This window comes from Urocampus carinirostris, chromosome 9 (genome assembly GCF_059441175.1).
Source record: "Urocampus carinirostris isolate Australia breed hairy pipefish chromosome 9, RoL_Ucar_1.0, whole genome shotgun sequence".
NCBI lineage: Eukaryota > Metazoa > Chordata > Actinopteri > Syngnathiformes > Syngnathidae > Urocampus > Urocampus carinirostris.
The window spans coordinates 17,419,888-17,432,863 of NC_142357.1; the positions used below are offsets into that span (position 1 = coordinate 17,419,888).

A 12,976-nucleotide genomic window follows, 5' to 3' on the forward strand; every position below is an offset into this window, starting at 1 on the left:
TTTTTCCAAGGTCATCGAAAGCTAGGAACAAGATTGGGAAGGACTTTGTCGTGTTGACAAGCCCAGAATATTCTGTGTATTTCTTTTTTTCCTTTTCTAATGTAAGTTCTTAACAAAACTGCTTTCCTCAGGTCTTTTTTCACAAATCTGGGAACCCCAGATTTAATTGATTTATTCATTTTAGTTTTTATTTTATTTTAATGAGTGTGTGTGTCTGTGTATATGTCGTTCTGAGTTGTTGGGTCGGAAAAAAGAGGGGATTTTTTCTTATTGTACATTGAATGTATTATACAGCACTTTGAGTTGCAAGTGGATGCCTGAAAATTGCTATATAAATATCTATTGATTGATTGATTGAATGATGGATCGATTAATTGATTGATTGATTAATTGATTGATTAATTGATTGATTGCTGTATAAAATAATTGATGGATCGATTAATTGATTGAATGATGGATCGATTAATTGATTGAATGATCGATCGATCGAGTTACTTGGCAACTTTGAAGATGCTTCTATCTAATCAGAACTTAGCCCTAATGTGTTGCATTGCCAAACAAATCTGCTCATAGCCTTCACAAAAAGTCGGCTGGCTATCCAAAAAAGTAAAGTATGTAGATAAGGAAGCAGCAGCCTCTGTTGCAGCTTTCTCAAGCTTTCCTGAGCACAACTTTTTCATGAAAAACAATATTTTTCCTTTCTTTCTTTCCTTTTTTTGTTTAAATTGTCAGGACAGGCTGTAATGGCCCTGCAAAATGCTGACAAAATGAATTTGTTCTGACCAGATGTATCACTATTATCACTGTAGATTTGAAATACAGACACAATTAAATAGAATATTTAACAATATCTATATTTCCTTTTTATGTGTTTCTTGTCATGACGTATGTACATTTACGCAGTAAATAATGTAATGATTATGTATCATGTATGATTATGTAAGTTTTGCTTGGAAATGGTTTGTGTGGTTTGGGTTTCTGGAAAGTGTCATTTGTTCTTGTCTGTTCAAAACGTGTCTTTTATAGGTCAGTCTTTGTCAGGGCTGTGGCTCACAAGGTTATACACTTGAATTATTTGTTAATTAACATTTGGTGTAGTTTTATCATTTGCTTAATTTCAACCCGTTCTTTAGAATTTTTACTAATTTTCCAGTAAAAAAAAGGAAAAAGCAAAATGATATTAACACTCCAATTAGCCGTGAGAGGAACCATTTTATCTAATCGCCGATCTTGAAAAAAAAAGTTTTTGATCCTGCTAATTTTTCATGAGCAAATGTGTACATCTTTAATGTTCAATCCTTTTTTTTATACTTTTAGAACACAGACCAATACTTGACAAAAAATACTTATTTACTTAGGCTGCCGGTTAAATAGTTATATCAAATATAAATGAAAGGTTGTGAGAACCTTTCCAAAGCGCAAAGATTCATGCATTCCTTGAGTATTTTTCAACACATAAGACATACAATTTGTGCAACACTTTGCACTGCCGACCTGTTATGATGAGTAAAACACATAGCTTCTCCAAATAAACAACATCTTAATGTAGTTTAAGAGAGGGGGCAGAGTAATATATAATGTTATCTTAAAGCGATATGATTTACCAGATAAAATATATGTATATATAGGGAAGCTATGTATTAAATAATGGGTATTCATATCTTATATATCAACTTTTTCTGAAATTCTATTTCTGCAAAATGTCTTTTCATTGCACTATTGTTATGATGCACTTGCAACCGAGGCCAGTCTCCATAAACTACATTGTAAATATTTTATTTTGATAATTTTTCCTCCTGAAAATCTTTTTTTATCTTATTTTCTCCTTTATGTCTTTTTACGTGTTAATACTGGAGTGCCATGTGTAATTTCATTGTAAACGATTTTCATAATAGGATGTTATTAATGACTATTCTAATTCCTATAACAGCAACCAAAAAGACAGTCAACGACTGCATGCTTTTTGTGATTTATTATCAAATTATTGTCACCATTTTTATGAAATTGGTCACTTTCCGGCATCACACCAGAAACCTGCCTCTTGGCACACTGTTAGAGTACCACAGCACACCTGGTGATAAAAACTAAATCTTATTCATGCAACATTTTCAGAGTAGCTTAAAAACAGGGATGGGGGACTATGCGCTGCAGTAACAACCGAATCATTGACACGCGCTGCTCACTCGATATAGAGTTTCTAGCAGTATCGTGTAGACCCTTCTATCTACCGAGAGAGCTAATTGTGGTCATTGAGGTTGCTGTTTACGTTCCACCAGATGCTAACGTTCCACCGGATGCAAACGTTAGCATAGTGCTAAATCTCCTGCCGCTGCTATCAATAAACAGGAGCTTGCCTACCCTGACGGAGCTTTTATCGTCGCCGGCGATTTTAATCAGGCATGCTTAAGGACTGTACTTCCCAAACTCATTCAATACGTGGACTGAGCAACCAGGGGAAAAAACACTTGACCGTGTGTACAGTAAGATCAAACATCTAGTTGGATCCGGCCATCTCTGTATGTCCCTCATCTCCTCATACACCACCCTCCGGAGGAAAAAAAAGCCTGCAACAAGGACAGTACAAACATCTCTTTGTTCCTTTATCTTCTTTCCTTATTCTCACTGTAAAACGTGGACTGGAGTGCCATGTCCAATTTTGTCGTCACAATATATTCAACCCATGTTGTAACAATGACAATAAAGGTATATTCTATTCTATTCTCTGTTCTATTCTATTGTTACGATATTTTAAGCCCGTGTATGCATCATGGTGCAGTATTTATGCCTTCTTGGATAATGGTGAAGTGAAAGCGGCGGTCTTAATTAATGTAAGAGGTACCAGGTAGCTGATTCCCGCCCCGGCCACAGTTAAAGTGAGCAGGGACAGGAATGTCAAAAGTGAGTTATTTCCTGTTTCATCACCGATAATTGGAAGCACGTTGGTGCACGGCGGCGGTGCTGATGTTGCCGCGGCACTCGGCCAATTGCAGGGAAGCTCAGTGCGGGCCCCAGGGGGACCAGACTATGCTTGTTTATTCACATCGCTGGGAAGCATTCTGTGTTCCGTAACACAAGACAGCTGTTGTTACGATTCTGCCCTTGTTTTCTTCTTTTTTTAGCGACATTCCAACATCCCTACTCTTCTGGACCCGAGTCGGATTCCTCTCGAGAACTCTCCTACAGTGGGGTGTAAATAATTTGTGAAGTTTCGCCCGTCACCCCCTCCAAATACCATCCCCACCCCCTCTAACTGTTTAGTGTGATATCACATTTTTCCCTAAGTTGTTTACATTATCATGCCACTTCTGCAAGGGATTATTCAATGTGGGAACATTTGGAAGGGCTCAAATGTATATAAAATGCAAATTCCCATTGCAGCATCCACACAGATTAAAAAAAAAACGCTAGCACTGGAAAGAATGCAGTTATTCTTAGCCATTTTTAAAAAAATGTGTGACATTATGGAGATCCATATGGCTCAGGATGGATTTGCCTCACTTACGCCCTAAAGCCGCCCAGCTGCACAGGAACAAACGTGGTTTCAATTAATGCCCCCCTCTGGCGTCTTTATTGCACAATGTACACTCAACATGCACATTGCAGGTGATTATGATTACTCCTTAAGAATATTGTACAGGAAAATCATCTGGTATCCATCCCACATTACTTTGGAAAGGTGTGCTCATGAAATAAATACGTGCGGGGGCGGTTACTTACCACTAACAAAGAAAGGGATGCTCATCATGCTTTTGCTGTCTTCGTTCTGGGCCAAACAGGAGTAATTTCCTGATACACGGGCATCTCCAACCACTAGGATGCTCACAGTCTGAATTGGGAAAAAACAGCAATTACGGTTAGGAAAAAAAACCCAGTTAATCTCATAATAGCAAAATTTGTGACAAGAATGACATGAGTCAGGGAGGAATTCATGAGAGGTGTTTTGAAAAATTGGACCTTGAAAGATTTTGGGTTATTTCAATTGCTAAATTGAACCAATAGTAAGAAAACTTATAATTACAAAATAAACACCCATTAATAGCTTTGTCTTACTAGTAACAAGAAATTATTCTACTCAGTACTGGATGAGCAAACTCTAAATATTAGGTATTGGGGGTGGGGCATATTTTCAGGGATTTTCTTGGATAAAATAAACTTGTTTTAGGAGTTGTTTTGCATACCATGACTCAATTATATACCATTTGTATTTTAGATAATATTCTATAAAGGATTAATATCAATTCTTTTTTTCAATGTGATAGCAGTCTCTAGCAGCATAACTGCAGGTTCTTTCTTTTCTTTTCTTTTTCTCAAATTCTGATTTGTGTTTCATTTTATTGGAATTTGTTATTCATGCAAGAAAAAAAATAACTATGGGTACTCCCCCTTCGGCACATGTTTATTGTATCATTGTGTGTGAAGCTTTTTTTTTTTACAAATATTTTGTTGTTTCCTCTTGTAAATTAATTTTTGAGGATGTGTTTTTGTGCTTTTCTTAAATAAAAAGCCACAAATAAACAAAAACTTTACCTTGTATACATTCCATGTAAACAAAAAGGTGAAACAAAAAATATGGTATAAGCAAAAACAGGCAATTTTTTTTTTTGTGCGGCCCCGTACAAAACAACCTGTGGCCTGGTACCGGGCCGGGGCCAGGTGGTTACGTACCACTGACATAGATTGCTCGAACATTGATAAATTAAAAAAAACAACAACAGTTAGATATCTACCGATATAATAGAAAAAACTATTGGACCTCCTCTTTAAATGACACTCTACAAGCATAACAACCCTATGCAATTGCTTTTCTGGCTCGAATCAGAAATAAAAGGTTATTTGTAAAAGTCAACAAATATTTCCTCCAACACTAAAAAGGGCTTAAGTTACATTCAGTGTGATACGAACTTAAAACATCATGGTGTTCACTGGACTTAAGTCTGAGTGAGAGACTTCCTTTTTCCCCCCTTCACCGTCTTCTGGGGGAGCAACTTTGCTCGAAGGCCCCCCGTCACGACCGGCGTCTAATTCACGGGCCACCACGATTTATGCAGAGTGACAGAAAGGAATTCACTAGCAAATCCCTCGCCTTTTAAACTCCCGCTTGTTCTCGTTGACCCTTAGCCGTCACCCTTGTAAAGGCAGCGCTCGCGGCCGCAGGTACTTGTAAACAAGTGGGGCTCTGCTATTTATGACGCCCGCACATTAGAATGGATGCCCAGTCAAAATAGCAACATTTACTATTATAAGCCTTGTAAAAATACAATGGTGGGGTTTTTCAAGACAAATTTATTTATGTGGGCGAAATGTTGGAATTAAAAAGATTTAAGGAAGCAACTGAAACTATTTTCTTAGTTTATAGTTTAATCTAGAGAAGCAAAATTTTGCCAGAACAAAATCGAGAACAAAAATAAATCATCTATGTTTTGATGTAGTCAGTGGTTTTCAAATAGTGGGGCGCGAGGCTCCATCAAGGGGGCGCAAAATATTAAATTGCACACAGAACACAGATCAGAGGGGTTCCGGGGGATCGTCACTGCTGTTAAACTGGAGCTTAAAGGACAGTGGATGCCCCTACACATCACTTTTGATGAGTGTCTGCCTCTGAGCCATGTTACATAGATTTTTCCACTCACATATTTAGTTTTTTAAGTCTTTTTTAATTTTCATCATTATTTTCTTTCTTCAATACAGATTGATTTTCTTAACTCGAATATTGTTTTATTAATTATTTTGTGTAAAAAAATCTTGGAGGCCCAACCACACACAGACCTTAAGTAAGTAAGGTAAAATTATGGAACTGATGCTGTTAATTGTTTTACACCTTGTTTGTAAACCAATTATATTTGTATAACTATGCACAAAGGCAAAATAACCCGTATATGCATACTGTATTTTGTTAAAAATGTTTTAATTTTTTTATATCTCACTTCCAGTTAGTGATGCTGATTGGTATTTCATCACTCAATTATTTACATTTTAGGGCAACAGTATGTAGGGCATAATACATTAAAGGGACGATACAGTATTTGGCCACTACATGTTGCTGCATTGTGTAGTGCAACCAAAAAAGAGTGGTACAAAGCACAAGGAAGATTACAGAAACTCCAAAGATTCAAATTAAATCAAATGTATTTGTAAATGAATTGCCACTCAAAGTGCTGTATAAAAACATTCGGGATAAAATAAGACAACAAAATTTCCTCCTTTATCCCTACTTATGGACAATTATTGTCCAGAGCAAAAACAAAAAAAAGATTATTTGTAATGGGCTTTCAAAAGTTTGGGTCACAGATCTGCACTTCACTATTGTTTCATTTTTAGCAGCAAACAATGAACATGTTAACAACAAACAGGCACTCTATATGTTTCTCAAAGGCAGAACAGGTACCGTTTGCAGTAAATATGTATTTCCAATTTCATCCCTCCCAAAAAAATGCACGGTTTACTTTTTCTCAAATTTTGACCAGCCGCTCACAAGGTTTAGGGTTTTCGAGGTACCCTAAACCTACCCTTAGTATCAAGTAGGCAGACAATGATGTCAGCTTTCTGTAGGTGAGCCTCATGTTATGTTAACTAAATACAAATTTCTTGACCTATCTGTATTAAAAAAAATCCATGTTCATATTTTAGTTCATGTGTTTTTGATTATTATTTAAATCAATATTGTTTTCGAGTTTAAAATTATATACGCTAGCAGTTTGGCAGAATATTAATGATAAGTTCATGTAATAAACTAGTTACTTCTGTAACAATCCTGACAACAATTCGCATTACAAAGACAATTTTATTTTATCACATTTTCCTGGTCACGCCATCCAGGAAAACACAATTTCAAATGCATATGGTTGGTTGATTGGATCCCTTATCCACTAGGGGCTTGGGGGCACCGTTTCCTGAGGTGTGTCTTGAGCAAGTACAACCTGGTGGCACCCATCCCTCTCGGGACCAACATATACCAGTTAAAAAAAGTAATCCTGGAATCAGGGCTGGAAATAAGGCACCTCTTGATGTTTTTGTGTCACAGTTGCTCATGCAAGAGTTATGCAGCAAAATCCTTGGAAGTGATTAGAAAAAGGATGAATATTTTTAGATGAAGAATACTTAAATATACTCCTCATGGAAGATTTTCACAAGAATCTAACTTTGCCATTCGACATTGTCTTGAAATTGGCCAAGTCCAGTTTTCATAAAACCCACTAAATAATTAAAATGGAACAAAAAAAGACAGTGAGACCAAGGCCTACCTTGTTTTTACCTTGAACCAACTGACGCTTGGTACTTATACCATTGATCCAGTTGCTGGCATTTCCCATCTCCTCGATGGTGACCACTGTTGGCTCCGAGTAGACCACGCATCTGCCGAAGAGAGGCAACAATGGCCATAAACACGTCCATCGTGTCACATTGTAAGTATAAAGAAAAACACATGTACTTGTGTTAAATTTGAACCATAGAACATGTACTTGTATGAATCGCTTTCCCAGATGGAACAAATACTTGTAAGCTGCTTATGCGATTGTATTTCATTCTAATAGCCTCGCAGCTGTAACCACAGACTACGTGGAGAGAGTACAGTTTTATCTCATTGAACTTTGTTTTCTTGATATCCAGTTTAAGCTCTATGGACTAGGAAGACAATTCAGTGTAGCAGAGCATTGTTCCTCATACATAGGAAGATTTTGGCAAGCCTTCAGGATTTAAATGGTCTCACAAAAGTCCAATAAACTTGCATTATTAAAAATATAAGAATATTTTTAAATATACATAAATATGAAGTTGATATAAATTGCTTTTAGATTTCTCATTATATATATATATATATATATATATATATATATATATATATATATAGACAAACATAGACAACATTTGTTGTTGCGGTTTGTCCAACCCCGCCTGTTGTGTGATTAGACGTTTGGGTAAAATGTGACATTGGCCAGGGTTATGTTTTCCACAAGTTGAACATTTTTCAACTCTTGGGACCAGAAAAGTTAAGCAGTGAGGATTCAATGCAGAAAACCTGCCCAACACCTTGTCACACTGCCGGAATTTTTGCTGCCATTGCAAGCAATCAGAAAAATTCACACACAGCAGCTTTGGTGGACACAGGCTCAGATGTTGCACGTTAAAATCACCTATAAACCATCGAAGAAGAACTGGTATCCTGTCATAGCAGCAATCGCAAAAGCAACTGTATTGGTATATAAAACTGTAAATGACCAAATCATTGATATGAGTTACATTTAATTAAAAATCATATTGGTAATTTGGTCTGTCTACTCATGAATACAATACAGTAAAATAGTACAGCATCGGCGTTGTAACAACACCATATATTTTTAGTTGAAATAGATAATGTGCAGAATTTTTTTTCCTAAAATTTCCGTCTCGTTTACCATGCTTTGTGGCTGTGACTTTTGTTTTCTGTATCATTGTCTTTCATAAGTAGTCTAGTTGTGATTAATTAGTTTACAAGGGGCACACGTTTATTATATCTCTAGCTTCTTGATTTTGCCCTAAATAGGCACCAGGTCGATGCCTTTGCATTCAAAACGTACAAAATCTTTTTCCGGGGGGAGCATGCCTTCGGAACCTTCTTGACTGTCCACCCATCGAGGTCTCACAAAATTCTATGGGAAACACTGGAAAAGACCCATGTTGTTGAGCAAGCCATGCTAATTCCATGGATAGTACAGAAGTAAACCTTATGGGCGAACTACTACTCTATATCAAAAAGCTTTGATAATGTCCTTGGCTAAACGGAGCGTAAGTTAGATTGCCGCCCACGTTTCTCCCCAACCCCAAAAAGCCGCCGCCTGCCGCGCCAAACAATCAAGCTGATGAGACGAGAGGCCGAGGAGGAAACGGCCAGAGTGACAGGAAGGGCCTGGCTGTGCGTCACCTCCAGCAGGAAACGCCGGCGCGATCTGCTCCAAGGAGATAAGGCCAAAACCGAGACCTTGGCGCTACCCAGGGAGATTGCTAATAACTTCTCAACCTGGCAACTCATGAAGACGCCCACCACGCAATCCGGCTTGTGGGCCGTTTGACACCCGTGGGCGGCAATGAGCTCAGGATAAAGCAGAGAGGCTTTTGTCGGGAAGCTTTTATTGGGTTTATTGATTTTATTGGGCAACCAATAAAATCAAGAATCAATCAAGCAAATGTTTTTTCTAAAGGTGGGGTGTGTGGATTTTTTATGGGCACTCAGGTTTTCCCTGAATTGTTCCTAGGAGTGACTGCGTGTGTGAATGGCCATATGTCTATATGTGCCCTTTGATTGGCTTGCAACTTGTCTAGGGTATCCCATTCCTATTGCCCAACATGATCTGAGATGGGTTCTGGCGGTTTGGAAAACTAATTTAAATGAACTGTATTCATACCTGTCCTCCTGTACGGTTTTGCCGTACAAAGTACGTTTTTTAGCATTTTAAGACGAGTACGACGTACAAGGAAATTTGTACGGAAAAACGCAAATTTGTCAATCGCATTATGTGTCATTCAGGAAAAAAAAGGATATAGTGTACTATTATTTTGTATTTTGTACGGGAAAGTATGACAGTATGGGCATGGAGCCGTGGAGATTGACTGGTATGTGTATTAAAAGACCCTGATTTGGCTGAATTAACTTTTAGGAGCTAGTGATCATTATAAAATGTCAAGCCCTCAAAAGCCTTTACTCTATGGCCTTGTTCTCAAGGATTCCAGCCAAATCTAGCGCTCCAAGTAGCAGCTTCTCGCATTCCATAAAAACAACTTTGTTGGAATTTGTATTAAGAACTGTGGGGACCCTATATTGTAAGTTTTTGTTTTTTTTCTCAGCCATCCTCACAGTTATATCAAGGGCATAGATTTTAGTCTTGTCATTGTCTTTAAGTGATCACATTATGTTGGTGGGGACAAAACAATGACTGCTTGATATTGATGAGGACAAGTCTACTCCGTCCATGCCAAAACTATACCCTTGAGTTATACATTCAGTGTTTATCAAGTAAAGCTTATTTGAGAAAAAAATAAGTAGTTGGACGTCAAACACCTGGAATATAACTGTAAAAAAAACCTTCAGACGCAAGAGATTACGTTTTTCTATGAATATATAAAAGTTACGACTGTGTGTTCGATCTTTATATGCACCGAGAATCCACCACAAAACTCCTGTTGGTGCTCTGCTTGGGAGAGGCGTGGTTTCCTTTAACAAGGCATCATACTTCTTGGTAAGAATAGTTTCCACCAAAATAACAAAATGTTTACAAGAAAAGGAGGAGGGGGAAAGCGAAATTTTTTTTTTTTTTACGTGTAAAATATATAAACATCATCATTCAGACAATATAATTATTTCTAAATGCACTGACAAATTATTGTTATAATGATGGAAGATATGATAAAGTTTTTGAGGGGGATTGGATCTATAAGCATTTGGCTTCAACCTTTTTTTTATTTTCAGGTTATTTGTTCATTTTGAGATGTTGCAACATGTATGAACAGAGAAAATAAACGAGCAATACAATACTAGACATGAAAGGCATCACCACTGCATCAGAGGGAATTGAATCATTTATTGCGTATTGTTTAATGGGAAAGGAGTTTAAAAATCAGAGAAATGGCTTATGGTATTGTGTTTTTGATTACATGAATTACATGAAGCAGCTTGAGAGAGCTGTGTACTTTTGTTGTTTTTCATTTTGTTAAAATAAAGGGGAAATATAAATGTGCTCATAAAATATTATTGCTTCCCTGAAACAGCTGAGATACAAGACGAATTTCCGTAAGATGCACAAAATGACTAAGACCTTCAAGGACCTCTGGCTAAAGACTAATTCCATCTCTAACAGCAAGACTAATATTAATCTGGCAACAAAATGATAATACTTAAAAGCTAGAACCTGAAGGTAAATCAAAAACTAAAAAGAATCCTCTGAATGAATTCATTTTTTAAAGGAAAAATATTAATAAATTCTCTAAAAACAAATTGTCATTTAATTTTAAAAGTATGTTGACCCTATCCCATTCATCTCCTATCCTACTTAAAAGCACGAGTAAATGTAGTTGCGAGGCATCCTTCTCCGCGCTCAGGCACTGTTGTTTTTGTTAATGGTGCCAGCCGGGTGGAGATAACCCGAGGCTAATGGCCTATTGTTTGGCTGATCTTACGACTTGCAGGTCTCCCTCCTATCGCTGCATGGCCGGCATCTCGGGGAATGTTCATCTTGTTTGTGGGTTCACTACCAGTCTGGTATTCAGCAGCACTCACTCATCGTACACGTAGAATGACTGGGGGGGTCTGGGGTAATATATCTCCACACCGTTTCCTCTTTGGAATCCAAAATCGCTGACCTCGAATGGGAGGTTGCCTCTCCAGGGCTATTTTACTTTGATTAATGTGCTGTGTACTACAATGCATTAAGTGAAAACGTGTTGTTGCTCTTTTATTAATGTATTAATAATTACTTTATATTTTACCGGGCTTGAGCACAGCTGAGTCTGCATGTCAAATGGAAAAATTATGGATGACTCATAAAAGCTTTGGGATGAGTGATGCTCCCTCTACTGTACATCATAGTTTTTTATGAGGTTTAACTGTATTCCTGGGTAACTGATTTACCATGTGGCCTGTAATTCATTCCAGGATGTTGTGTACATTAAAAAGTTGTAATACCTAGTCTCAGAAAAAACACACCTCCGCTTATTGCAAGATTCCATAAAACACCATCCTGACCGTAGGCCATATGATACCGGGCTGTACATAAAAAAATATAAGTTCAATTTTTTGCCTGTTAGTGTTTTCTTCACAGTCACACCGAACTAGGGGTTTAAGCGGTGCTTTTGATTTCAATTCTCTGTGGCTCACATTGGTAAGCTTAGCTTAGAGTCCCCGCCCGCCGGAGATACATTAAGGGATGAATCAAACCAAATTTCTACGCTTATAGCCGATCAGCATGGAGAATTGTGATTCGCAGCCCCCCCATGTCATGTTACCTGTGGCAGCGGAGTTTGAGGTGGCATGGTTCCCTATGTCAAGAACACGACTCAGAGACCACATAACACATCACATCACACTTTTTGCCAGGGTTATTGCACATGATTACAAATTGGATTTACGCTTATTACTATTGTTGTTGTTATCAATAAAAGCGGGCTGCATCATTTGAAGTGTCCTTAAAAAAGTAGAATAGTTTATGGAGACGATATTTTCACAATGCCCAACTGAGTTCAAAGAGCCCTGTTGTATTTTTCCCATAGTGCCTATCTGCTTTATCATACTTCTGGAAAAGCTGGTTATTTATGTTATGTAACGTTATGATCGTCCCAGTGTTTTATTTTGTTTATATGTGTTAGTGTAGCATGAAATTTATGAAGTAAGTAAAAGGCCTGCTTTAAGTGCACGCCAACCCAAAACCCTAGAAAGGTGAAAAAAGAAGAGTTTATTCGAGTCTGTTTGAGAAATGCACTTATTCGTGCACACATTATAAGGAGCATGACAGAACCTGCAATGATGACACAAGTCAGAGGTGGCAGTCGTGAGTAAACAAAAAGGTTACAAATTCCGTACAGCTTCTTTAATGTAATTATTGTTGTTATTAGTGTGATCATTGTTATTAATTTTATTATTATATACATTTATAAAAAGTGTAAAAAACATGTTTAATACCACTTTTGGCCTTGTTTGAAAATATTTTGTGAGAAATTGAACTGGTCTGTGGTGCAGAAAAGTTTGAGGACCAATGCTTTGAACAGTTAGGATGTAGCAGTTTGGAAAGAGAAATAGTGTCTTAAATGACAAGCACTTACTGTTTGAGGACCGGGCTGGCATGGCAGGGTTGCCAGAGCCAGGTGATGTTTGGCAGCGGTCTGCCGTAAGCGGTGCACGTAAGCTGGTGGCGTTGGCCAAACATGTACGGCTGGATATCCACCGGCGCAAACTCAAGTTCCGAAATATGTGATTTCACTGCAACAATGAAAGAAACAAGACATTGTGAGA

The 12,976-nt window shown here is 37.6% G+C and overlaps 1 protein-coding gene across 5 annotated transcripts in view; it reads right to left on the reverse strand.

Annotated features, from left to right (window-relative positions):
* kdrl (kinase insert domain receptor like) overlaps positions 1-12,976 on the reverse strand; it is a 78,291-nt gene that overhangs the window by 37,923 nt on the left and 27,392 nt on the right. For all 5 annotated transcript variants that reach the window (XM_088344697.1, XM_088344696.1, XM_088344695.1 and 2 more), the window contains exons 10-12: positions 12,787-12,943; positions 7,242-7,353; positions 3,718-3,826 (exon numbers count right to left, since the gene is read on the reverse strand). In XM_088344697.1, coding sequence (XP_088200823.1) covers positions 3,718-3,826; positions 7,242-7,353; positions 12,787-12,943 — 378 coding nt within the window. The remainder of the gene's footprint in view (positions 1-3,717; positions 3,827-7,241; positions 7,354-12,786; positions 12,944-12,976) is intronic.